Raw genomic sequence first — 25,877 nt, 5'->3', positions numbered from 1 at the left:
GACTGACTACATGACGTACACAATGTCAAAATGAATGCACAACGCGAAATATTTTTGCCATAAATAAATTATATTGCTAAAAAAACTAATTAAACACCCTACATTGCATATATTTCTACATATAATGAAAAATAGTGAAAATAATTGAAAATGAAACATTATAATGTGAGGAAAATTTTTCCTAAAAAAATAAAAAATTTAACACCCAACAATATTAACATACCTTATTGGATTATTTAATAAGCAATGCACCTCTTTTTAATTAAAAAAAATAGTGAGAGTTGAAGAAGAGAATACATACATGTATTTGTGTAAGAATTATGAGAGATTTTAGGAGATTTGGAGAGAATTTCGGTGAGAAGAGAATTGAGTGAAAGAAGTGAAAGAACTATGAAGACAAAGAAGTTGAGTGAATTTGATGTATTCATTAAGGGCATTTCAGACTTTATATGTATTTGTTAAGGTATCTATGAAAAAAAAGGGTATTTAAATAATTTTATAACTATTAAAGAGTATTTAATTAAAAATCTCCAATGTTTGTTGAGCAGAACTGCAGAAGTGATACCGGTTGAATTAAAGTGTTTTAAAATAAGGATAATTTAATAATTTAATGTTAATTTTTAAAATGTATTGATGAAAATTTTAACAAAATCTGATTTGTGAGTATAGAGATAATTTTTGAAGTATCACGGTGTATCTGGTGCAATTTCCTCAGAGTCGAAATCTCGAAATAGACCCAAAGCCCAAAACAGTGGCGTCGAGCACCAAAGAGAACCAAATCAACAACGCCGCTGAAATCCCGCCGCATCGCACTCCGGTCGCCACCAGCACACTGCCGCAAGCAGTCACCGTCGACTGTGAGTTAGTAATTGTTCTTTTTTTTTTAAGTTTTTTATTCTTATATTTGGGTTTTGGGTAATCAGTTTTTAATACATTTATGTATAAATGGATGGTTGGAATAATAATCTAACTAAATAAATTTTTTATGATTATAACATCAAATTATTTAATTGCTTTTTTCTAAAAAAAAATCTGGAAACAAATGCTAATTAATTTTTTTTTTTGTTTCTCACTGGCATGTATGCTTTTAGAGTGTAAATGAACTGTCAAAAAGTAATTAAGCACAAAATCTGTAGATAAAGGCGCAAGATAAATCTGTTAGAGAAAAGAGTGCGTTTCTTGATTCTTTTTTGTAGCTTTTGTGGAAGTTTAATCTGTTTTTGAGTTTAAATTGTTGGAACTGATTGTGCTGTTTTTTTTTTTTTTGAAAGGGTGTTGTTTTTAAGCTTGAATTTGTCTTTTTTTTTTTTTTCTTTTTCTTCTTCTGATAGTTTGTGTGCAATCGATTTTTGAAAATCTAATTTAAAATTATTTTGTTGGCTGGTTTCCATTTTGTTTCCCATTTCTAAGGATGAGATAGTTTCTCTTGGTGATATAGGGGTATAACCGCTGATTTTTTTTTTTTTTTCCTCAAGCGGTTGGAATAAGCTAATGAGGAGTTGAAATCTGCAGGTACTAACATTTTTTGTAGAGACTCTACTCGAGTTGGAATTGGATCAAGAAGACTGGGAGTAGGCAATCACCATGAAATACCGGTATGCCATGGTATGCTCGTCCAACCAGAACCGAAGTATGGAGGCACATTATCTCCTCAAGAGACATGGCTTCGACGTTTCATCCTATGGCACTGGAGCTCATGTTAAGCTCCCTGGACCATCACTGAGAGAACCTAATGTCTACGAATTTGGTACTCCCTACAAACAGATGTTTGATGATCTCCGCCGCAAAGACCCCGAACTGTATCTTCTTTCTGCCTTAACTCAATTCAAGTTTTTAATTTATTATATATTTTATTGGAGAAATGGAACTTACTTTGGTTAGTTAATTGTCCTAGGTACAAGCGTAATGGTATTTTGCCAATGCTTAAAAGGAATATAGGTGTGAAAGCGGCACCTCAACGTTGGCAAGATAATGCTCTTGATGGTTCCTTTGATATTGTTTTTACTTTTGAAGAAAAGGTTTTTGACACGGTTGTTGAAGGTTGACACTTACAATTTTCCTTTCCTCTCTTTTCATCATCTCTGGTTATATTGATAATTTAACGCACTGTATGAATCAACTGAATGGATTTCTGTTCTTGATGTTGCTGTTGTTTGTTTTAGTTGACGTTTGTCAACAAGATTTCTTAGTAAAATATGTGAACAAAAATCTATGTAATGTGTAATGCGTACTCATTGAAGCGCATCCCAGTGCCTTTTGGCCTGTCCATCATTAAGTCAAAATATAATGAATAATCTTAGTTTTGTGGTAAACTTTAAAATCAAAGAATTAAAATGGGTTTATAGTTGACTGCAAAAGTAATTCTCTAGCCCAAGAACTAGAGGAACAATAGTTTTTTTGGGGAAATGGTATTGGTTATGATTTTGGGTTGCGAAGGTGGGTTATAAGCATCAAATTTGGAGGTATAGGTATATACTTTGCCTCTAGCATGGGAACAATTACGTGTTAGGATCAGAAAACAACATGAGTCAGTTTAGAAAACAGACTAATGTGAAATTGATTGATTTTTGGTCCTTTAAATTGAAAAGCCAGATTATATTTGGGTCTTTTGTCTACAAGTGTATATGGCAGATGTAGAATACTTAAGCCTCTGGGATATATCTGATGGAATACTAGAGTACTGGAAAAAAGCAACAGTTTATTGTTTCCTTAGGATTGTAAGGTTTAGTGGGCCATAACTTTGAACTCAACTTGCTAAGCAGGTTTGGGGTTTATATAGATAGCCAAATCAATAATTCTAAAACAAGGCTGAGCCTGAGGATTTTCAAGAGTGTATTAAGACTTCACTCCATTTGTCCTTTTTAACTCTGCCAGGGGGATCGTTACCAGGCTGGATCATTGAATCTAGATCCAGCAGGATGTTCTTGAAGTTTTTTAATTTAGCTGACTTCTTCAGAATGGAAGCTATAACTAAATCCAGGAAATATTTAGCTCTCTTTTAATCTCTACACAATAGGCAATCATATCATTATTGAGTTGGTCAATCATCTAAAAGAACTGATTGAGAATTCCATTTTAACTCAGAGTAAGCATAAATTAATGAGTTCAGTCAATCATCTAAAAGAACTGATTGAAAATTCCATTTTCCATTGCTTTTCTTGCAGCATTTCCATAATATCCATTGGTTCTTTTATAGCTTCTAGCTCTTTGCAAAACTATATGAAAGGAACCTTTCAAGAGCTGCAAAAAAATTATCAGAACTGAAATGACTGAACAGTTGGGTTTTAGTGGAACGTTCAGTTCTTTTTGGGTCAGCTAATGTTGGTTCCCTCGAACTCCAACCAAAACTTAAAATAGGTATAACTGGCTGCAAACCAGCTTATAAACCGACCGGTTGATATTTCTGTAAAGTGGTTCAAGAAAGCATGAAGCATTCGGCTTTCTGTTCAGCTCGGCTTGCTGAGAAAACAAATGAACCACTGTTTGTCCACCCCTGCTTATTGGATAGACTGTCTTACTAAGAAGAGGTTGGAGTGTCAGTGTCTTTTGTACTTATGGACGCTGCATTGATCCGTAACTTTGATTTTCTCACTACTTTTAGCATGTTGCTTAATTGTAATAACTACTTAAGTACATTTAGTTTCACTTCTACATAACTGCTGCAGAATTCTTCTCCTCATCTGTGAATCCTGCAGTCTCTGAGTGAATCTCTGACCTCAACAATACCATATATTCCTGGAATGTTTATCAGTTGCTTGGTCTGTGATTCTGGCAGCAGTTCATGTTATCATTTGATCAACATTGATGTAGGAGCTTGACATTTATCTTAGAAGCTTTGCAATCAGTTGGACCTATATAATGTAATTGACTTGGCATGAAAGAATTCCGAATGAGTTTAAGAAAGTTATTTAGAGCTTACTTATTCTAACCAATCATGTTTTGATCATGATAACAAACTAGGATATTCCTACATTTGAGTGACAACTGAAGAAGCTTCTCTGAAGTCTATACCTGAGAATTCTGTCTTACTGCTCTTTGCATTTTTAAATATCTACCACACCAAAATTGCTGAATCCAGTGAGAGTTGCCAATCCGTCTACCTTTACAAACTCTCATGTTTAATAAGTAATATTTTTTAGTAATTTGTGGGAACAGCATTTTTTCAAAGATGCTTTCCAACTCATCCCATGACTATTTTGGCTTTCGTAGACCTTTTCATGGAGACTTTTGAAGCTTGTTGTTCAAATTAATCAGAAGAGCTTTTTTCTTAGTAGTTTTAGACATCTGAGACAGTGTTCATATATGAGTTTGATGAAAGCTGAGAGAGCCAGATTGTAAAGCAGTTTTCTCCTTAAAGAGTCATAAATGCTGACTCATTTCTTAAAAATATCTTATTTTTATTTCCATATTCTTGTATAGTTGTTTGATTTTTGTGTTATATAATGCAGATCTCAATACTCGAGAACAGCCTTTTATGAAAACTGTTCTGGTGATCAACTTGGAGGTGAAAGATAACCATGAGGAGGCAGCCATTGGAGGACGACTAACTTTTGATCTGTGCCAGGAGGTCTGTCTCTTGTTATTTTTCATAGTATCACTAGTCTATCATTTAAAACATCACTGTACTTTTACTGGTTTATGTATAGATCGAAGCAGCTGAATCATGGGAGGAGTCTATTGATGACATTATAGCTGCATTTGAGAAACGGCACCGGCGAAAGCTCTTGTATAGTATATCTTTCTATTGAAGACATCTATATACTCGAATTGGATGACTCATCTTTTCCAACCTCGAGGTCTAATTTCGTAAGGTCAGCGAATCTCCTGACTTCAGGACCACCCTTCCCCTTTTAAGTTTAACACCTCAACTTCAACTATAAGAAAAGGATAGCCTTAATGAAGTTAGCATGATTTTGGGCGGGTGCTACTTGGCTCAACTAGCAAGATATTGGGAGATGTTGTAGAAGGTTTCAAACGGCTTACAAGTGTTGATAGGTATTTGGTTCACATTTATGTGTTATTATTTTTTTCTTTTATTTTTTTAAAAGAAAAAGATGATTTTGGTTTCATTCCATGTGCTGTCTATTTGAAGTCATTTCATGGACAATCCGCCGAATAATTATCCACGTGTTATTCATTATTCCATTACGTTGTTTAAGCAGTCATTACCTTGAGGGTTTCAATTTCTCTAACTGTAAAAAACCTCAGATGTTGCAAAATTGTTTTGCAGCTTGAACCTTATCATAATGCCATTACATTGGTCGAGAATATAAGTGCCCACAGAAACTTGATGGGTTTGTTTAAAATTTTAAAATGCTAGTGAAATATCATTGAACTAACACTTAATTAACATCCTTACAGAGGTGAAAACTGATTAATTCTGGGTTTTAAGTAAATTCCAGTTATTGGTACTTTGGTCATTTAGCCGCCTTCTGCTCAGAGGAACTACCTTCCAACTCATTTTGCATGGTGTATTTGATTTTTTTTTTTTTCAGCAAACATAATAGTCAATTCTTATTTATTATGTTGACCCATTTCTTATTCCTGCAGCTGATGTAGCACAATACAATTAGTTAAATTTATACTTTAGGTCTACTTATTTTCTGGTAGAGAAGTTAGATGATTTGATGTTGAAATTATTTATGAGTGTTATACATTAGATACTCATAAATGAAATTTTGATATTATTAGCCATTACCTTACATGTTTGATGTTGCTTGATGAATATTTTTTTCATTGGAGACCTATCGTGCTGGTATCAATGAAAAGTAGCAAAAGAGAAGTAGATTACGATAATAATGTCTGGATTTGAATTGAATACATAGGAGAGGTGTCCTCTTCTCTTGTGGAATGAGAATGAATATGTATGGGATTGCTGTGGATGATTAAATTTACAGTGTTGAGCTGATCCTGAGATTAATTCCATGCGCTTTTAATTCTGTGCTTATCTTTGTATATAAAAGTTGTTCACCAGTTTGTGCTGAGAGCTGATTGGATTCTTTTTTCTTGTTTACTGAATTTACTGGGTGTTTCCACTTGATGTTGAAACTCAAAGCTTCTTTACGCTTGCATGGTTTGGTTTATGAATAACAACAAATTAAGCAATTTAGCAAAAACAGACTGCAATGGTGGTGCTACAAGAGCTTTCTTTTCTGGTGATCCCCAACGTTAGGAAGAAGCATTTTCGGATACAGCGGGGATTGAAAGTAACATAATGCGCCGAAAAGTTACAAGAGCTTTGATTTCTCATGGTAGTTTTCTTCATGGATTAGGTTTCTTTGCTGCTAGATATGATGATGATTGAGTCAGAAAGAAACATGTGCGAGGTCTGAGGTGACTTTGGCTTTTACGTGGTGTTTTATTTTAGATTTTTTACCAAATAATTGTAGAGTGCCATCCTCTAAACTTTCAAACTGCAGTCGCCAGTATTTTACCAAATATTTTACGACAATGAATATAATTACTAAACAACTGTTCAAATTAAAGATTAGCATCGAGTGATTATAGACTTAGTTATTTCATTGTTTTATGAAAATTATTACGAGTTATGTGTTTATCACATTAGTTAAAATACAAATTTTATTGATGTGAAAATCGTTGGAGCAATAATTTTGGAAATTCTTAGTGACCAAAAACACTTTTTAAAAAGAGAGGAAAAAAAAAAAAAAAAAGAAAGGTTAAAACAAAAGCCCAAACCAAAGGCCGAAATCGTGGGGTGTCATTCTGTATGAATTATTCCGCCCACCAATAAAATTGCAGGTGGCAAGGCGTATGCTATGCCACGCACAATTATTCTTATTGTAAAAGGCTGTGGCAAAAAGTAAAATAAATTAATAAATAAATAAATCTTGATTCCTTCATGCCGTGGTCACCTTTTCAGACTTTCTGAGAAGGATCTCCACTAACATTAGCATACACGAGTTGAAATTTTATTTTACCATTTATTAGTTTTTTTTTTAATTTTTCTACTTATATATATAATAGCTTTCTCATGTATGGGTGGCTTCATTATTATTATTATTATTATTATTTTCAGAAGCTTCAATATATCATTTTGATTTGCAGAGAAAGTCACAGAACGTGAAAACTTGGGAGTGTTATGATATTTGGCCGTATGCCTGCTAGTCACGTGACACCTTTTTTTTTTTTTTTTTTTTTTTTTTGAGGGGCAAATAACAAATTAATGAAACTGACTCACTAATTACATAAAAATATTGTCAGCATCCCTGTCCAATCCAATTCCCCAATTTTGTTTTGTTCGCTCCAACGGTCCAATTTTTCAATAACTTGCCCAGTTGCCCATAAAGCCATTGAAAAACTTTTCTGACAAATAATCACGTGCCTGACATGTGCATTTCGATCCCAAATTCTACCAGAAAAAAAGAAAATGATATTTACGCCCGCAATTTCATTGAACCGGAATTTATTCCAATTCTATTTTGTTTGACAATGGATGATGGAATATCTCCTGATTTTTATATTATTTTAACCGAAAATACTAATTTTAATAATTTTGGTAGATAGAATTTCGAGTTAAATATTAATGTTGTAAAAAAAAAGAATATATATTGAAGTATAAATTAAATCACAATCTTTTGTATGAGTCGTACGTAAGACTGACATTACATTTTGTAAAATACATATTTATTTTTTTACCTCACTAAAAATCCTAATTCGTAAAGACCCTTTTCCCGTGTATGTAATTGGGTACGCTCAACTTTTTATTCCTTTTCCTATTTCCATAAAATAAAAAGAGGGGGAAAAAAAATTAAAGAAAAGCGAATATTAGGAAAATTCTTAAATTATATGAAATTAAAAAAAGTCATTTGTGAACCAAGAATGTATCATCAAAATCCGCGGACAAAAATGTCTTCGTACAATTTTGAAGTAGAAAATTTCGCCGCCGATGCGAGCTTCGAGACCTTGATTACCGCCAATTGTTTTCTTTTGCTCAATCTTTTATTTATTTATTTATTTATTTATACCACCAATCGGTTCCCTATACCTTGGCCCCAGACAGTCTATCAATTAATCACACACACGTGACCTCTTAATTTGATTACAATGCTTTGAAAATCGTAATTTTAGGTTTTTTTTTTTTGTTGGTGGAATATATTAATTTTATTATTAAATGAAAATGGAGGGTGATCAAAACATAGGGAGGCGATGACGTGGCAGCTGTAATTGCAACATCTTTGGTGGAGACATGTCGCGTTCCTTCATTATTAGGCTTCCACTGTTATCCGAAAAATCAATTCTAAGAAGAAAATTGATGCGTAAATTATTGACTAACTCCACATCGTAGCGTGTGGCGCATAGTTAATTGACTCTTAAGGCTCTGAAAATAACATTCATGTAATGTATATCATTCAAATAAAATTATCATTCTCGCACCACCAACAAAATAAATCCTCCTTTTCGAAGTGTAGAAAAAGCAAACTGCATTTAGATTTGTGGTAACCGATAATCCACACCTACGTTGACGTAGATTCAACCTATTAGAAGGATTTATTTTTCTAAATTTTCATAACGAATGGTATTTTTTCCACATATTTATGGAAGTAGATTATTGAATTAAAATTTGACTGAGGTATACGTTATATGTAAAAATAAATTTATGAGTTAATGCTCGACAGACCTGTAGACTGAATTATTATAAAATATAAATTTTAGATTGTAATGTGTACATGAATTACAACAACAATATATATATATATTAATTTTTCAATGAGGGATCCCCAACTTTAATAAAGTCATGAATTAGTTAAAAGATAAAAAAATACAAATTTTAATGTATTGTATTTTATCATGTAGTGTATTAAAATCTAAATTTTTTTTATCTTTAAACTGATATCTGACTTTATTAAAGTCAGAAATTCTTTATTGAAAAACTATATATACATATATAAAAGATGCATCATTTGCTGGTGCTTTATAGATGCCATATGCCACCGTATCACAGTTCACAAACTTGTTGTGTGTGTGTGTGTGTGTGTATAAAAGAATTAATGTTCCATGGTTAAACAATTTGACCAATCTCTGATTTATTTATTTATTTTTCGTTTATGCTTTCTTTATTCAGTTCAACTTGTATTTAATAAATTACTTGTTATTTATTTATTTATTTTTTGTCAAAGGCATTGGAACCTCGTCCCAGAAAAGACAATCGAACAATTAATTAAATTTTGATCAAAGCTTTGGGGGGGAGGCTTGTTCGACATTGAAGACAGCCACACCACCAACCTCGTCAGCTGCTGGCAAACAGAATGGATCATTTCATCTCTCCCACGCGCTTCCACCGCGCGTGGATCAATATTTTCGGATAACCCACCCAAAAAAAATAATATTAAAATATTCCCCCTCTTTCAGTCACGTGACCTGAGACTGAAGAAGAACCCTGGCCTTCCCCAATTGGGCGGTAATCTGGTCCATTGTTTTTGTACAAGATCTATTGGGTGGAGTGTATTTGGGGTAATTTTTGGTAAGAGTATTTGTTGTTCCCCTCAAATCAAATAAACTAGTGAGTGATTTGCAGAGTTTTTATCATTTGCATCTCTTGGTTTTGAGTTTGTCAAACAAGTCCATTGATTGTGTTTGACCTCAACACATTCTCAATAATGACTTTTACATATAGAAAAGAAACCAAATTTAGTCAAGATAAAGATAACTATCGTGATTTAGTTTTTAATAAGATATTTGTTTTAGAGAATAAAAATAGTGTCTTCCATTTGAATCTTTCAGCATTAAATACTAGCTTATTTTTAAAATAACACTAGAGAATCAAAACAACGTACATATGTATAGTAGTATATTATGAAAAATTACTAAATAGAGTGATACATCCGTATGTATATAATCTAAGATAATGATCTTGTTATTTTCTATGAGACTCATACGATTTGAATGTACAGTGAAAATTTTGCTTGCAACCCATAAATCTAAGCATGGGTTAAAATAATATATCATCAAAGTATAAGTAAATAAAAAAGTAAACAGAATAATTTTTCGTGATTCAGTAGCGTTGCCTGATCATTGTTTATGCATTTAATCCAAATATATCGAGAATTCTAATAAATTTGCTTTATCCCTCCCCAAGTCTAAAATCTTTGTAATTTGCTTTCAAAGTGTCGATGGATCATTACTCGCACTCTACTTTTAAGGGTATAAGTGGTGACATACATTTTGACTGATTGAGCTAGCTACCAACAACAAGGACATTGACAACGAGTTTCAGAATCCAGATGGCGATTTTTTTTATTAACAAAAACTTGAGGGACATCCATGTAAATTATCAAAGTACAGTTGGCGTCTCTGTGGCTTGGGGAAGAAGAGAACTTTGACAACTTGCTTACACATTCGGCACATTCAAAGACGCGTGGAGTGCCCAACACTACGTCGTTTAAACGAGCAAAATAAACACCAAACGCGACGCAACCCCCAATTATTTGACTGGCTGAATGAAAATTGTTAGGCTGCTTCTGATTTAGCCTCGTTTTGACAGCCTCTCACGCGCACAACAACACGCACAGTTGCACATTTTAATAATAATAATAATAATAGAACATATCATACATACATATATAGATACTATTTACTATAAAGTTGCCTTGGCTTTGCTTCTCCCTGAGTTCAAAGTTTCCTTCTTTTTCTTTCTTTTCTTTCTTTTCTTTCTGTCTTCCTCGTAAACTTAGCCAAACCATCTCTCTTTCTCTCTTTCTTGGAGGAGTTGGCCAGTTGGGGACGTTCCTTTGAGAGCTTATCACAAAAGCAGAAGCTGAAAAAAAATATTTATGGGGCGCTACTACTACCAGCGTTACCTCAAGTTGAAGAAAGCGATGCAACAGATACCCTTTCGAGAACATTTTGTTAATGATGGTGATGGTGATGATGATGATGATGAGGAGTCTCGAGCTGGGGCGGCCGCTCTTGTTTTTGTTTGTGCACCGCCTAGTTACCACAACAAGAGAAGCAGCAGTACCACCAGCAGGACGAAGCTTCTTTCCCTTCTCCTTCTTTCCCTTCTTTCTTGCACCTTCATCTTGACTCCTCATGCTTTGTCTCTCTTCTGTAAGCCAGCTTTCTCTCACTCTCTCTCTCTGTCTATCTTGGGTTCTTTTCTTTTTTCTTTTTGTTTTGTTCTGTTTTCTCTGTTTTTTTTTCTTTTTTTGTTTGTTTCTTGATTTTTGTTGTTGTTTCTTTGTTTATTAAAAGCTTTTGCAGATTCTTTTGGTGCTGAAGATGAAGGACTTGTTGCTGCTGCTGTAAATGCTCCTTTTTGTTCTTCAATCTCTAATGGTTTGTCCTTCATATTCTCTGTCTCTCTCTATCTTTGAAAGTAAAAATAATTAATTTTTGTGTAGTTTGGTTGTGAATTTTCCCACTTGGTCTATTTGGTAGCTGAAAAATGTTAGATTTTTGCCTTGTTTATACTTTGAAGTGAATATCTTTGTTTTTGGTTTGTTTTTTTACTAAAAAAAAATTGTTTTTGATTTTGGTTTTGCCCCCCCCCCCCCCCCCCTTTTTTGGGTATATATTTGGTGAATGATTTATTTATTTTATTTTGTTGTGGGTTTTACAGGGACTATATGTTGTGATAGAAGCAGTATTCGTACTGATGTATGTATCATGAAAGGGGATGTGAGAACAAACTCTGCTTCCTCTTCAATCTTTCTCTACAAAAACACCAATGGCTTCATCAACTATGTTTCAAGCATGGTTGAAGAGAAGGAACTGCAGCATGAAAAGATCAGACCATATACACGAAAATGGGAAACAAGTGTAATGGACACCATTGACGAATTAGACCTTGTTGTGAAGAAAGAAAATGAAACAGCCAACCATCATTGTGATGTTGTACATGATGTCCCAGCTGTGTTTTTCTCAACCGGCGGCTATACGGGTAATGTTTATCACGAATTTAATGATGGAATTCTGCCATTGTATATTACTTCTCAGCATTTGAAGAAGAAGGTCGTGTTTGTCATTCTTGAATATCATAATTGGTGGATTATGAAGTATGGCGATATTCTATCACGTCTATCAGATTATCCACCTATAGATTTTAGCGGAGACAAGAGAACTCATTGCTTTCCAGAAGCGATTGTTGGTCTAAGAATCCATGATGAGCTCACAGTGGATCCTTCGTTAATGAGGGGAAATAAGAATGCAATTGACTTCAGAAATGTTCTAGATCAAGCTTACTGGCCTAGAATAAGAGGTTTGATACAGGATGAGGAAAGAGAAGCACGAGAGAAACTCTCTCTTTCTCCGTCATCAGATCCCTCGTTCAAAAATGTCAAGGAAGTGCAAGGAGATCAATCCAAGAAACCAAAATTGGTTATTTTGTCTAGAAATGGGTCTAGAGCAATAACTAATGAGAATTCGTTGGTGAAAATGGCAGAGGACATTGGATTTCAAGTTCAAGTTGTAAGGCCTGATCGAACATCTGAGTTGGCAAAGATTTATCGGGCACTTAACTCAAGTGATGTCATGGTTGGAGTCCATGGTGCTGCCATGACTCATTTTCTCTTCATGAAGCCTGGCTCTGTGTTTATTCAGGTTATTCCCCTTGGAACTGATTGGGCAGCAGAGACGTACTATGGAGAACCGGCAAGAAAACTTGGTTTGAAGTATATTGGCTACACCATTCTTCCTAGAGAAAGCTCATTGTATGACCAATATGATAAAAATGATCCTGTTCTTAGAGATCCTTCAAGTGTGAACGAAAAGGGATGGCAATACACAAAAACAATCTATCTCGATGGCCAAAATGTGAGATTAAACCTCCGAAGATTTCAGAAGCGGTTGGTTCGTGCTTATGATTATTCTATCAAAAGAATCAGCCAGAACTGTCATCACCAATCACAGTAATTTAAATGCATTTCTGTGGATCTCTGACTCCAAATGTGGTTAGATGTTAATATCTCCATTATCACTGGTTAATTCGATGGTCGTAGATTGGTGGGAACACTGTAACCAGTTACATTTTTGTGTAAAAGCTAGTGATGTTGCTTCTTGATTTGTACATTTAGCGGTAAAAGGTATTGGAGGGAAAAAAAATAAAAAAAGGCACTTCGATTTGGTAAATACTTAGGATGCTTGAAACAGCTGCTCTTTCATGCTTGTAAGACTTAGATTGACATACAACATTTTGACTGTAATAAATCCTTTTACTGTACTTCAGATCTTTCTTACAATCTCCTGATATCCATGAGTTATCTCTCATCTTGATTCTTAATCCAAAGTGCTGATGTTCTTGGCAGTCTTGATCAAAAGTCCTTTGTGTCAGGAAGTAATAAGCTACTCTTGTGTGTACTGTTTGTAATGTTAGCATTTCTAGAAGAAGATACAATCTTCAATTCTTTGCCCTTTTAACTCTTGTAATTTTTATGCTAATTCAGGGATTACCTGCCCTTTCTTATTGGTTTTCCAGAATTTTTCATATATAAACTGCATTGAGTTGAACTCGTATTCATTATGTGAATTTTGTATGTTGTGCTTTTGCTTAGCAAGCTTTTTCATTTTGTACTCTGTATGTTAGATGTTTTGTAGTCTTTTGTTGGAAACTTGAGGTTTTGTGTTCCGAATTTCTTGTCCCTCGTGTCTACTGATTGTAATTTCTTGTGACGCCAAACTAAAACATGGATTCTGGGTCTTTTTGAATTGGCAACAGTATTATTGAAGTGCCTTTTAAGGTGCAGATGGAGGCATGGTTGGCGGTTAGCATGTGCTAGGCTTTAACATTTTTTACTTGCTCAAGTTAATTGATCTGGATTTGTTGTTTTCATGTGACATTTCTCAATCATTTAACCCTTTAACATCTTTTATTACTTCAGTTTTTGCAAGTGTGAAGACATACATTGCTTTGAAGGCTCCTTTTTTTTTTGGGGGGGGGAAGCAAAATTACTTTCGGCTAGATGGTACTTTGACATGCAAACTTGTGATTTTCTCACTTTTCATTTGAAAAATTTAATTGCATTTATAGTGTTTTAAATGGGAACTTTGTGTCCTCTTTGCTGCAAGTTTCAGAATCCATAAGGAATTCAAGTGGTCCTAATAATTATGACTGCCCCTGCCAAGAGATTGTCATTTTCCATGTGAAGAAGCTCAATAGCTAGAACTATTATTTTTGTACAAATAATTCAGGAAAGTATGGGGAAGATCTTATCACCCACTTTATTGGTGGGCCTTGAAAAATCTTGCAAAACTTAACTGCAAATTCTCTGAGATATTGGAAGAATTTATTTCTATATATGAAGTAAAGCATTGATTTCCAAGATAAATTTCAATAGGGGATTTGTTTTTTTTTTTGGTTTATGTTACGGATTTCTAGTTGCAGTTTTAGTGGCCCTGACGTTGTGGTGTTGGCAAATTGGCAAACGTAAGTAACTAATGTTTCAGCAAGAAATGAATGTGATGAAACCAGAAGTGCATTGTTACAGAGCAGAGAGCTATTCAACCCTCAAAGTTGATCTCATCACACCCATTTCTTAGTTGCCGGGAGCTGATAGTAACTCTCAATGTCACAAGTTGAACTCAAACAGCGTGCCAAATGCGGCCATTTTATTACACGATTGTGAAATAATTTCATTAGAAAAGATAGTTTTTTAAGAAGGTGGAATATGAATCAATTTACAATCTTACATTCTACTTCTATCTACATGAAGATTTTCTTCTTGTTCGATCTGCGAGCCTGCTAACTCTGGGTTTGTCTATTTTGGAGTGTGTCCAGCTCAAATGTCAGCAAAGCAGTATGCTTCGAGTTGAAGCACTACTGGAGTCCTTTAAGTGCAAGGGTAGATCTACATCCAGCGCTTTGTAGTCTGTGCTGATGGGCGGATTGGAGGCGGTGTCTTGGCATTCCTATAGTCATTTGCATCTGCAAAAGATAATACTACGAAGAACTCAAATCATGAAACAGTTGCATAAAATGAGGCAAAAAACCTGCATCAGTTCTGTGCAGGTGTTGCTTACTTGATTCAGTTGGCTTCCCTCCAAGAGATGATCTGCGAGACCTATCTGACCCCGAAGCTTCAGTTCCAGTAAGTGATTGCCGCCTCAGGGACCTTGTACTGGTTCTAACTGGGGAGTTTCCATCATTGATTTTGCCAGCACCCTTGGTGGGTAAAATCAAGTTTTGTTGGTTCCTGTAATTTATAAGGCCACAAATTATGATTACAAATACTTTTTTGGGATAAACTTTTAAAATATATGATTTGCTGGAAAGATGGCATAAACAAATATTTACATAGTAATCCAGTGCCCAGAGACTGTTCATCCTTTAGAAATGTTCATCAACCAAATGGAAATTATGATAAGATGTAAAATTTACCTAACATTGCCACAAGTTTAGTTTAGAAATTAAGTACCAGATTTCACATACCTCTTTTCAGAGCCATTGATCAGTTTTCCAATGGTTCGAAGGGATTTCCTTATTTGGGATCCTTTTCCATTTGTAGTCCGAGGTTCTGTGGAAAGAGTTAGTTCACTTTGCTTCTCAATCTGAACCTCATTTCTGGCAGATATCTGTGGCTCAGGTGTATTTGGCAGCTGATGAGATGAAATCAGGGGTCTATTGTCAGATTTCACTGCCCGTTTTCTATAGGAAAAATTAGGACTTTTGGGAACGTTATTATGATGATTAGCATCGATAATGGAAACATCATTGCTGCTCCAATGCTCGTATGGCGTAGAAACTGCTTGGAACTGATCAAATTTCTGTCTCGAAGCAGACCCAAGTTGTAGGGGCTTGCTTACACTATCAGATACTTTTACCTGAATGTTCTCCTTGATACCATATCTTGGACCTTCCAAACTTAATCTTCGTGCACGAGTTGGGACTGAAGGGGTTTTTGTCCCCTTTTTCTCTTGACTATTTATCACTTTCTCAGTCTTCACTGCACTAAGACTCTCAATGCTCAGTCTTCGGGTACGAGGAGGAGTTCGCTCAGTCACTGCTATTGCTTTCTGAGCTTCCTTATTTGCCAACGCTTTTTTGAGGCTCTCAATCTGACAGATTTTAAAACATAAAAAACAATAAATAAATTTGTGTACTCGTATGCAACTGTCTGGCTCATGAACACGAATCAATTAGTAAATTAGAGATAATATGACACGAAACCATGCAATTTCTACCTAAAACAAAACTTTTCAGAAAGTATTCATTTGTTTAGATATTTGGTACGAAATTCCAGAAATTACGGAAAATAAAAAGAACAACGTATCAAGAATCTAGTGCATGGGCATTCAAAAATGTAAAAATGAACAATTTTAGATGAATATAAAGATTAAAAAAACAGTCAATTAAATCGATATGTTCACCTGTTCCTTGAGTTGCATAACCTCATTACTCTCTTTGTTCACTCGTGCAGCACCAAGCTCAACAGTTGAAACCCTTTGAGCAAACTTCAATGTACTGACTGTTTCCCCAAAAGAATCCACTTCTGGACTCACATGTGCAAACATTAATGTTTTAGCACGTCCACCTGAAATACAATTTTTCCATAAGGAGAATTTGGTAAATATACGCCTCATTTCGAATGTATTCAAGGAAATGTCTACACACAAGAATAAGATCTTTTTTTTTTTTTTGTAAAGTTATCAATCACATTTGGCTGCCTCACAATTTACAGAGGAGCTTTCAACATAAATGAATAAACAAAAGGGTAAAAAACCTACAGATGTGCATTCAGTTCTTTTTCACCATTTTGGATACACACCATACCCCCTCACCCTAACAGATGCAGCAAGTCCAAGCGACAAGTTACAAATTACACACTATTCTAAGGAGAAGGAAGTAGAGGCTTTATGAAAAGGTGACATGTAACAGCATTTAATTACCTAAAGAGTCTTGCAAGAGAAGAGTGAGCTTGCTGTTACGGTAAGGAATGTGAGAGTTCTTCTGAGCCAAGGCTGTGATCACATCTCCTAAACAAGAAAGGGACTTGTTGATATATTGAGCCTCCTTTAGCCGATCACCTGTAACTTCTGATTTGTCCACCCTTTCGCTGCCTGCAAGATCTACTAGATGCAGGCAACTACGAAGAATGCTTCCGGATGTATCTTTACCATGGACGTGTATTGTCAAGACACTGCAGATACAACTCCATCAATTTTCAGAGAAATCTTCAAATGTAAACTCAACGTTTCATATATTCTAAACAAAACCGACTTTTTCAATAAATACAATAAGATGGGCTAAACAATCAGCACAATCCCAAAACTGACCTGTGGGAGCGGCTGCTTCTGTTGTTGATTGCTGTAGAACTGACAGCACGATTCACCTCACCAAGTTTCATCAGCCGAAGAACATCAGCTGTGGACTTCACTGAATGCATCGTAGCATCTGGAAGATTCAACCCATTTTCACTAGCACAACTCCTTATCTCTAATTTGAGCACAATTAAGGATACCGGATGTTTGCATTTGCATTTTAAAAAAAAAAAAGTGAGAAACAAACTTTCCTATCTAAAGTTTTATATATGAACATATTTAATAGAACAAAAATATTTCTACAAGGTAGAAGATGAAATATAAAGGATATTTGGTATTTGATGAATCCTCTATGAGAAGGTCTCGTACTTGTTCATTATATATCTCGATCATTTGAACATAAATGTCATAATTGATGATGTCCTTCCTTGTACTAGATATATGAAATAGATCTTCCAGAGCCAAATAATTAATCCCCCTATCCTTTTGCATTCCTCCTGAAGGACCACTCTGTCACAAAAGCCATACATTAGCTGAAAATATCTTGGGAAGATGTAGAGAAACTAAGACAATAATTTGTATTGTGCAGATGGAAAATGCATTGCCAAATCATTAGATATTCAAAACAAATCAAATGAACTTAATGGAGTTTTAGAAAATTTGAACTGCTGAAACAATGTTGACAAGGATCTTACCATGGTATGCGTTTTCCCAGATCCAGTTTGGCCATATGCAAAAATGCATACATTATAACCATCCATCACTGATCTTATTAATGGTTGAGTGTCCTTAAATACATCATCTGAAAACAAAGATTGGTATTCCGAAGCAATCAGAGGCACATACGAATCAATGCAATATTAAATTGCTATTCCGAAGCAATCAGAGGCACATACGAATCAATGCAATATTAAATTGCAGTAAGCCACCCTCTCTAATAAACCATCCTCCCCAATAAATTTCAGTAATAGATTAATACTGAGCTTTACCTTGCGTGGCAGTTGGACCAAACACATGATTGAACTGAAACACTTTTCTTCCTTCCTTTCGGGCCTTTAATGGGTCCAAAATCACTAGTGAGCCATCCTCACCGATAAATTCTATCACATTTTTTGTTTCAGCCCTGAAAGAAGGCCTGACTCTGCAGTAAACTCGTATATTGCCTGAAGAAAATCTCAACCCAGTACATAATGAATAGATTTGACATTACATCATTTCCTTTTTTTGTTTTTTTCTGAAATTGACATTACATCATCAATGCTTCTAAGTAAAGCAATATTTCATTAAAATAATCAGAAGGGTAACATAAGGATAGTTTTTGGTACCTTTCAAGTCTTGAACCATATTGTATAGCTTCCTGTTTTCATTCACCACCCTGTGATACCCAAGAGCAGCAGAGGACATCTCCTGCACCTGATTTCCTGAAATCATGCAAATTGCCAGATAGGAGCACATTTTAACTTCCAAAAAACTTCAAAAACTTCAAAACTTGATGTGCATATAAAGACAGGAAACCATCATAAAAAAAAAAAAATGGCTTCTGATTATGAATTCATCTTTTTCATAAATAAGGAATTATGGAAACAAAATCAGAAGAAATTCTGGTCTCAGATACACAGGACAAAGATATCAGCTGCAAAAGCTCAAAACATACTTGTAGCATTATCTGGACAACAGTACTAAAGGAGTCCAGCCTAAATTCATTGTATATATAAATGTTTGGTAAAGATTACGAGAATGTGATAAATAATAAAAATTAGGAAAGTATGTTTCATTTTAAACTTAAGGTCCTTTTAGTATAGAACAGACCGAGGTCTTCTAAATCACTATGCAGCTGCAACTCCAAGTCTTTGAACTCTTTCTTCGTTCTTGATAACAAGTCCTTAAGATCCTGAAATAATTAAGAACAAAATGACAAAATTATAGAAGAAGTTCTCATTTAATAGAAAATTGAGGCGGTTATTTATATCATTCAATATTTAACATCTTCCTTTATCATCAATGTGTGTTTGGCCAAGAATTTCTTTCAAAAGAAGAAATGATCAGATAAACAAGCAAAAGATACACAAAATAATTGAAGAAAGAAGAAAGCTTTATGTTCATTAAGGTGCAGCACGTTATAAGCCAAACAGCAAGCTTTGAGCATAGATCTCTTGCTAAAAATGAAAAAGGGATGTGCATTATTTTTCTTACTCTAATAGCAGGGAAAAAGTGAAATAAATTAAAACAAAAAATCAGCCACCACAGAGACCATGTTCTTCGCTGTTAAAAACAGCTTTCTTTCCTAAATAAGGTCTCATGACAAGAATGCTTATACAGGTGAATCATATTTCTGAAAACAGTTCGTTATAAGGGCAATCTAATGAATGTAAGTTTATGCTGAACAAGCAAGAAAATATATGTAAAGCATTCTAAAATTGATTACAAGCAAAAAATATGCGCCAACTTTTTTATCTTCCCGATGTTATTTTCTATGAAAGTACAATTTCATACAGATTAACCTAGACTGTGACAATTCAAGCAAAAAATGAAGTTCATGGCAGAACTACTTACCACAAGTTCTTTTTCTTGCATTTGAAGTAACTGCCGGTGCTTGCAGTTACCTTTCATCAAGCAAGCTCTGCAACACTGTGAAAGAATTCAGGTTCTGTATCCAAGAAACAGATGCATGGACAAATGTGTATGTACAAGCATCACCTTTTAGTGCAGGAAACATGATGTTTTTTCCCTTAATAGGAATAGTGTATTTATTAAATTCTCGGTGGCATTAACTGGGTTAAGAAAGAAAGTGCTCAAAAGTACATCTAGGGAAGCAGGATTGATGCTGCTCCAAGCACATCTACTTATTTAGATCACTGAGATTGTCAACATTAATGATCTGACAAGGTCGAAAGGTGTTTTTTTTTTTATGAAGAAGAAAATCATATCAGGGAAACAGTAAAACAATAATGGTGACCATTCAGGTAAGTGCTATGAATCACAAAATATTAATGAGAAATAATTGCAGTAGAATTTTATATTAATGAGAAAGATGACATCTAAGAAATCGAAGCAGTTATGTTTAACATGTTTCTTTAAAGGTACATGCTTATAAAGCCACATCCATTTGAAATTTTAAAAAATTACCTGAGAAATTCCAAGTACAGGTAAATCCTCTGGAGAAGAAGTTACATGGGTTTGCAACCTGCTTCCTTTTAGAAATGCTTCAAACATTGATTTCAGCTGCATTTGAACAGGAATAACTATATTACAGAGAGCTTTATGAAGCAAAAGCATTGGCTTAAAAAAGTAAAAACAAAAGTTGTTCAAATAAGATAAAGCAAGGGAGATTTTTCGCCTTTTAGTTACTTCAAGAGTCCTCTTAATCTGTGCATACCAAGGGAGCCTTTTGGCATTGAAAGTCTCAAAAAGATGCATAATTTACTTTTTAGATGTATTATTTGTAGTCAAGTTGCTTTTTGCACACGTTCATTGCCAGTAGTCTCCCTCATCTAGTTCCTTTAGGGCAAATATTAACATTCCCTTAAAAAATTAGATTTCGATAACAGTATGTTTTATGGCGTAGCAGGATAACAAGTGTAAATTAATTTAAAGCGAGGACTCTAGGCCACGTCTTGATTGCGCGATACAGGGGATTAAGCAATATTTCTTGTTGTCATAGTCTAATAGCACACAATTAAACTCTAAAATTGGACTGGACAAATGGTGTGGCTCGAAACTTTAGTTCCATGAATATAGGACAATAAATCTTTTAAAACATAAATATAAGATGTTTAATCAGAATGCAGTTTAGTCCGGAACTGCACTAGACAAAGAACAGTACTATAGAATCCACTCTATCCAAATCCAGTTCCAGTCCCATCTTATCCCAATTCCTACATTCAATCAAACTAAGAGAACATACATATAAATATCAAGAAATTTGCTAGTGGATATATTTTTCAGGCTTGATAAGACAAGATCCTGCTGGTTGAAACATAGGTAGCAAGCCAGGGGGTGCCTTAGTCAATGTCTATAGATAGCTATGATCACACTTCCACCATTATCCTGCATTCTGTCTCTACCAATGGACATAAAAGGAAAAAGAATATGTACCAACAAAACCAGTTTATATTTTGTTAATTTTTCTTTGGTATATCTTATATTGAGAAATTCAACCAGGAAATTTTTGGAGTAATCTTTGACTGAAACCAGACTGACCTCAGGGTACTCTGTCTGGAGTTGTTTTGAGCAACTAGAGAGGACCTTGGTCAACAGCTTAAATGAATCCTGGATCAAATCAGAGAAAAAAGAAAATCCATTAACAAAGAAAATTATCTACTCCACTTTAGCTCTCCATTCTAGTTCCAATTTTTACACTTGGTGAATCTAAATTCAGTAAGCAAAAGAATTAAAAATTACCAGACTTCTGTTATGAAAGGAAGCTAAAAGGTTCTCATCAAGGTTTTCCTTTGCGCCAATCATGCATTCAGCAATCACCTTAACAATTAAATCTACAAGATACAATGCATTGTATAAAGTAAGATACGATAACACACCAAGGCAAAAATAAGTAGCATCTGGATCATCTATCAAGATAAATGCTATTTAAAACGAAAAATCTCTTTCAAGTATATGGCTGTTGCTACTAAATTCTACATAACCAAAAACAAAATAAATTATTTTCTATCATTTAACAAGGATGAATATTTGTAATACCTTAGTTATGAAATGTGACAATGGCATATTAGGTACATTATAAACCAGTGAGCAATTTTGACAACCATTTATTATCTTTACAGTGACAAGCGCATTAGGTAGGTACCAGAAAGTATTATTAAATCATTTATTAACATTACACTGACAATAATTACACAATCTAGATGTCAGGCTTAGAAGGTTTCTTAAAGAGTTCTTATGGGATGTGAATAAACTCGTATACAAATCTAAGGTTAACATACATGAAAAACACCTGTGGAAAAGACCAACCTACCTTCAAGCTTCAGATTTTCACCATTGGCAGGTAGCTGTTTCTCAGATAATGCAGACATGTCCAAATGCCTAGAAGAGCCTGAAGTGATAACTGTTGAGGCTCGTGAAGGCCTACTGGCAGATTGCAGAACCAACAGAGTTTTTGCAGGCTTATAAAATCCATTTTCACAGCTCATCTGCTTCCACTCATGGTATGATTTCAGGGATAATATGCAATCGACAATCTTGGCTGCTGACCCTGCCTCCAAAGTATCCTTAAAATAACATAAACAAATGAGTCAATTAGTCACAGGTCAATACTAACAACAAACAAATATATATAGAGAGAGAGAGAGTGGGGGGGAAGGAGAGAGAGAGAGAGAGACATTCTATTCATCTAGTTTTATTGCACACACAAAAAACATTAGATGAGTTATATTACCCTTTCAAGATCAGAAGCTTCAAAAGCTGGCAATTTCAACTCCTCAACAGCCACCAAAAAGTTCCGTACATTCTCAAAGTATTGATAAGCAGGAGGCGGCTGAGATTCCCGGCTGAATGATTGTATATATGAACTATTCTCCACAACCTTGAGAAATTTCCAAAAGCAAATCATCAATTAGATAATTAGAGTGATAAAAACCCACCAATAATCACATTCTGCATTTCCATGAAACAAACAAACATACTACGTTATTCATCAATTTTGGACTTAGGTATTTAAATTAAAGAATGGAGTACCTTGGTTACAGTCCCTGGGTTAATCTTGTTAATGGCATTACACAGAATGAGACCATTTCTCAAGCAAGAAATGAATTCTCTCTCTGATGGCTCGCTTGATACTCCAAGAGGGCCCACTAAGTTTTCAAGCCACTCTGCTGCTTCAAATCGCCTCCAAGCTACAAAATAACCCACAAATTTGATAAAAGAAACGTTTTTTTTTAAAAAAAAAAGACTCACTATTCATTATCTGGCACACAAGAAAACAAAACAAAAAACAAAATTAAGAACAAACACATTGAAAAATCTACATCTACACACACACACACATATAGAAAGAAATAAAGATAGCATCAGCATTCACCAACCTGATTCTTCAGCTTTTCTTGACGCCAAATTGAAGTCATGTAGCCCACTTCTTCTTCTACTATCTTCCATCTTAATGTCCCCATATAATTAACCAAAGAAACAAAAAACTCAATTATATCAATTAAAACAATCAAACAAAAAATACCCAACAAGTCATTTCACATGCAAATGCATTTACTCGCACAATTTACAAATTCAAAACAATGGAAAGAAAGTAAAGATTCAAGAACATACTGGGTTTCTTTTCTTTCCTTTAACAGAATGAATAAAAACAAGAAACCCTAAAGGACCCAGAAAGCTAAAAAACAAAGAAAAGATTTGTGTAATTCTCTTTTCAGTGATAGTTCTTGATTCTTTTGTTTCTTCAGTTGATTGGGCTTGCTATTTTCTTGTACAATGGAATAATGTGTCAGTGTTATGCTTTTGTTTTTGGGGTTGTTCATTTTAGACACATTTTGGTTCGGTTTCAGATTCGGATCCGAAGCTAAGGCTATGGAAAATCGTAACGTTAACTTGTATAGTTTGAATTCAAAATCTGTACAGTGAGGTCACACGCGGTTTGGGTTTTGGAGTCAGTGAAGGATGATCGGAGCCGTATGATTTGCCACGTGGGTGGTATTAGTTAACGGATGAGATTCATTGTTGATATATTTGGGTTGGGCTAAGTTTGGGCCTAGATTAATGATACGATTGATTGGATATTTGATTAGATTTTCAGTGGCAAAAAATTGAGGTAAGGTGCATAAATTGTTTTGATTTGTTGCCATATTTAACAAAGGGTGAGATCCTCTGTGATGTGAATTCTCCTTCTTCTTCTTCTTATTTTCAATAAAATGTGTTGTGTTTTAGGGCAAAATTATGGTACCACATTAGTACCATAGCTGGACCCTGTCTTTTAACATGTTAATAAATAGTTTTAATAAAAGATATATTTTTACACGTATTTATTCGCTAGAAGATTGTATTATCATTTTATTATTATTGGTATTTTTATTTTTAAAAATAATAATAGACATTTCAAGTATAATCCCAAGTGTTTATGCGACACTCATGTATTAAAATATTAGTTTTATAACTTGTCAAATTATTTTTTATTTTGTTATATCATCCAACAAATGAATGTTACCTTATTTAAGATTGTAATGACTGTGATTCTAGTTCAAAAATATAGCATTACTAAAAAAATCTAGCTTATTGTATAGTTCATTGAAATGTGTGTGTGTGTATGTATGTGTGTATCAAAACATGTCTTTATATAAAAATGGGACTATTACCCTTGTAATTTTCTTTTCAATTTTTTTTTGGTCAGAACCCACTTTAATTTACAAAATGTCATTTTCTAATTTTTCAGTTTCTTTCTTATTAAAAAGAAATTTTCAGTCTCTTCGACAAAATTTCAATTACAATTTTTTTAATAAATTTTTTTGAATGATTAAAGCATATCTATTTAATTGAAAAAAAAATCATCTATATGTATGAATTAAATGGAATTACAAGCATAATCAAATAGCTATTATGTAATTTTTTAAATGAATGAAAAAGTTTAGAATGCAAAGCGCTTGTGAGAAAACAAAAAATGTAAAAAACTTTGGTGTAGCTGTGTTGGTATAAAAAGTTAGAAAGAGAAACTTATAGATAAGAGAAATATATGAGTAATCAAATTTTATTTTGTTCCTTAATGTAATTGTAATAGGTGAGGGATTTTATAAAGACTTTAGAAGGGTGCCAATAGTTCAAATCTTTATATTATCCATTTGAAACTCAACCCAAAAATCAGAAGTATGTCGATAATCTACCTTGATATGGTCCATTTAAAGCCTTCCTTGATATAGTCTATTTAAAGCCTGTTTAAAATCCAAAGAAGGAGAGTAGTATTCTCAAATGAGAAGAAAATGTGAGCCACAACACTATAAGAAACTCAAAGATGAAGAGGTGATAAAGCATTATGATAATGTCAATTTTCTTTAAATATAGGGAAATTATCAGCGATTCACTCGAAAACTAACCTATTATAAAAAATACTATAATATTTTAAATTTATTCTATTTTCCACCCATTATTTTGAAATTACCCTTGTAAAATAACTATTACTATAATTTGTGTTTGTTTTTGTTTTATCATTTTATAAGGATAATTATGTCTTTTTAGTGGATGGTTGATACAAATTGCATACATTGGATTCAAAATTGAATAAATTCAAACTTTTACAATATTTCTAATAATTAGGTAAGCTTAAGGTGGACAATTGATAATTTTTCCTTAAATATAAGATAAATGATCATTCTAGCCTATCCTGTGAGTAAAGGGTAAAAAAGACTTTTCCTTAGACGTAACAAAGCGACGTCTTTCCCAAACTCATTGATTTTGATACCGAATCTGCAGTGATGATTTGGGTAATGTCAGTAGTATAGCTAAGAATTTTGAAGTAATAAGCATAATTAGTAGTCCAAGAGCCAACTGGACAAGGTTCACGTGAATATCTTAATTATGACATACAAGCAAAAGACTTTCTGAAAATTTGTGTTTCTTCTACTTGTACCTTAGTTTGTGGTTGAAGGACTTGTACACAATGACTAATTTGCAAGTAATTCCATTAAGTGGGGTATCATTACTTCTAAGTTTATGTA

General features: G+C 34.1%; 3 protein-coding genes across 6 annotated transcripts; 2 read left to right on the top strand and 1 right to left on the bottom strand.

The window, feature by feature from the left end:
* Positions 1-554: 554 nt before the first annotated feature.
* On the top strand, positions 555-6,443 carry LOC102628888 (uncharacterized). 3 transcript variants are annotated; one of them, XR_008051899.1, is made up of 6 exons: positions 558-857; positions 1,513-1,799; positions 1,895-2,040; positions 4,449-4,567; positions 4,647-4,995; positions 6,056-6,443. XR_008051899.1 is itself a non-coding variant. In XM_006492878.3 (5 exons), the coding sequence occupies exons 2-5, from the start codon at positions 1,585-1,587 to the stop codon at positions 4,746-4,748; spliced, it is 582 nt and encodes a 193-aa protein (XP_006492941.2). In that variant the 5' UTR covers positions 555-857; positions 1,513-1,584; the 3' UTR covers positions 4,749-5,183. The 3 variants fall into 3 exon arrangements, 2 of the variants coding, with proteins under 2 accessions (XP_006492941.2, XP_006492942.2); XM_006492878.3 differs by lacking the exon at positions 6,056-6,443 and having other exon boundaries at positions 555-857; positions 4,647-5,183; XM_006492879.4 differs by lacking the exon at positions 6,056-6,443 and having other exon boundaries at positions 556-861; positions 4,647-5,183.
* Positions 6,444-10,601: 4,158 nt separating this feature from the next.
* LOC102628603 (xylan glycosyltransferase MUCI21-like) lies at positions 10,602-13,177 on the top strand. Its single transcript, XM_006492877.4, has 3 exons — positions 10,602-11,067; positions 11,212-11,295; positions 11,579-13,177. The coding sequence occupies exons 1-3, from the start codon at positions 10,791-10,793 to the stop codon at positions 12,868-12,870; spliced, it is 1,653 nt and encodes a 550-aa protein (XP_006492940.2). The 5' UTR covers positions 10,602-10,790; the 3' UTR covers positions 12,871-13,177.
* A 1,352-nt stretch (positions 13,178-14,529) lies between these two features.
* Positions 14,530-23,730, bottom strand: LOC102613143 (kinesin-like protein KIN-14L). Of its 2 annotated transcripts, none has more exons than XM_052433649.1 (20): positions 23,485-23,730; positions 23,250-23,319; positions 22,903-23,060; positions 22,604-22,750; positions 22,184-22,436; positions 21,613-21,704; positions 21,412-21,480; positions 20,338-20,433; positions 19,765-19,839; positions 19,021-19,102; positions 18,537-18,632; positions 18,201-18,374; positions 17,907-18,013; positions 17,546-17,721; positions 17,227-17,394; positions 16,840-17,090; positions 16,321-16,484; positions 15,383-16,008; positions 14,974-15,146; positions 14,530-14,893 (listed from the first exon to the last, which is right to left on the bottom strand). In XM_052433649.1, exons 2-20 carry the CDS (start codon positions 23,317-23,319, stop codon positions 14,802-14,804), a joined length of 3,069 nt encoding a protein of 1,022 aa, XP_052289609.1. In that variant the 5' UTR covers positions 23,485-23,730; the 3' UTR covers positions 14,530-14,801. The 2 variants fall into 2 exon arrangements, with proteins under 2 accessions (XP_052289609.1, XP_052289610.1); XM_052433650.1 differs by having other exon boundaries at positions 14,530-14,878; positions 23,485-23,729.
* Positions 23,731-25,877: the final 2,147 nt, after the last annotated feature.

Source organism: Citrus sinensis, chromosome 9 (assembly GCF_022201045.2).
Source record: "Citrus sinensis cultivar Valencia sweet orange chromosome 9, DVS_A1.0, whole genome shotgun sequence".
NCBI lineage: Eukaryota > Viridiplantae > Streptophyta > Magnoliopsida > Sapindales > Rutaceae > Citrus > Citrus sinensis.
Note: the sequence above shows the minus strand (reverse complement) of the source record. Positions and strands in the feature narration are given on the sequence as shown.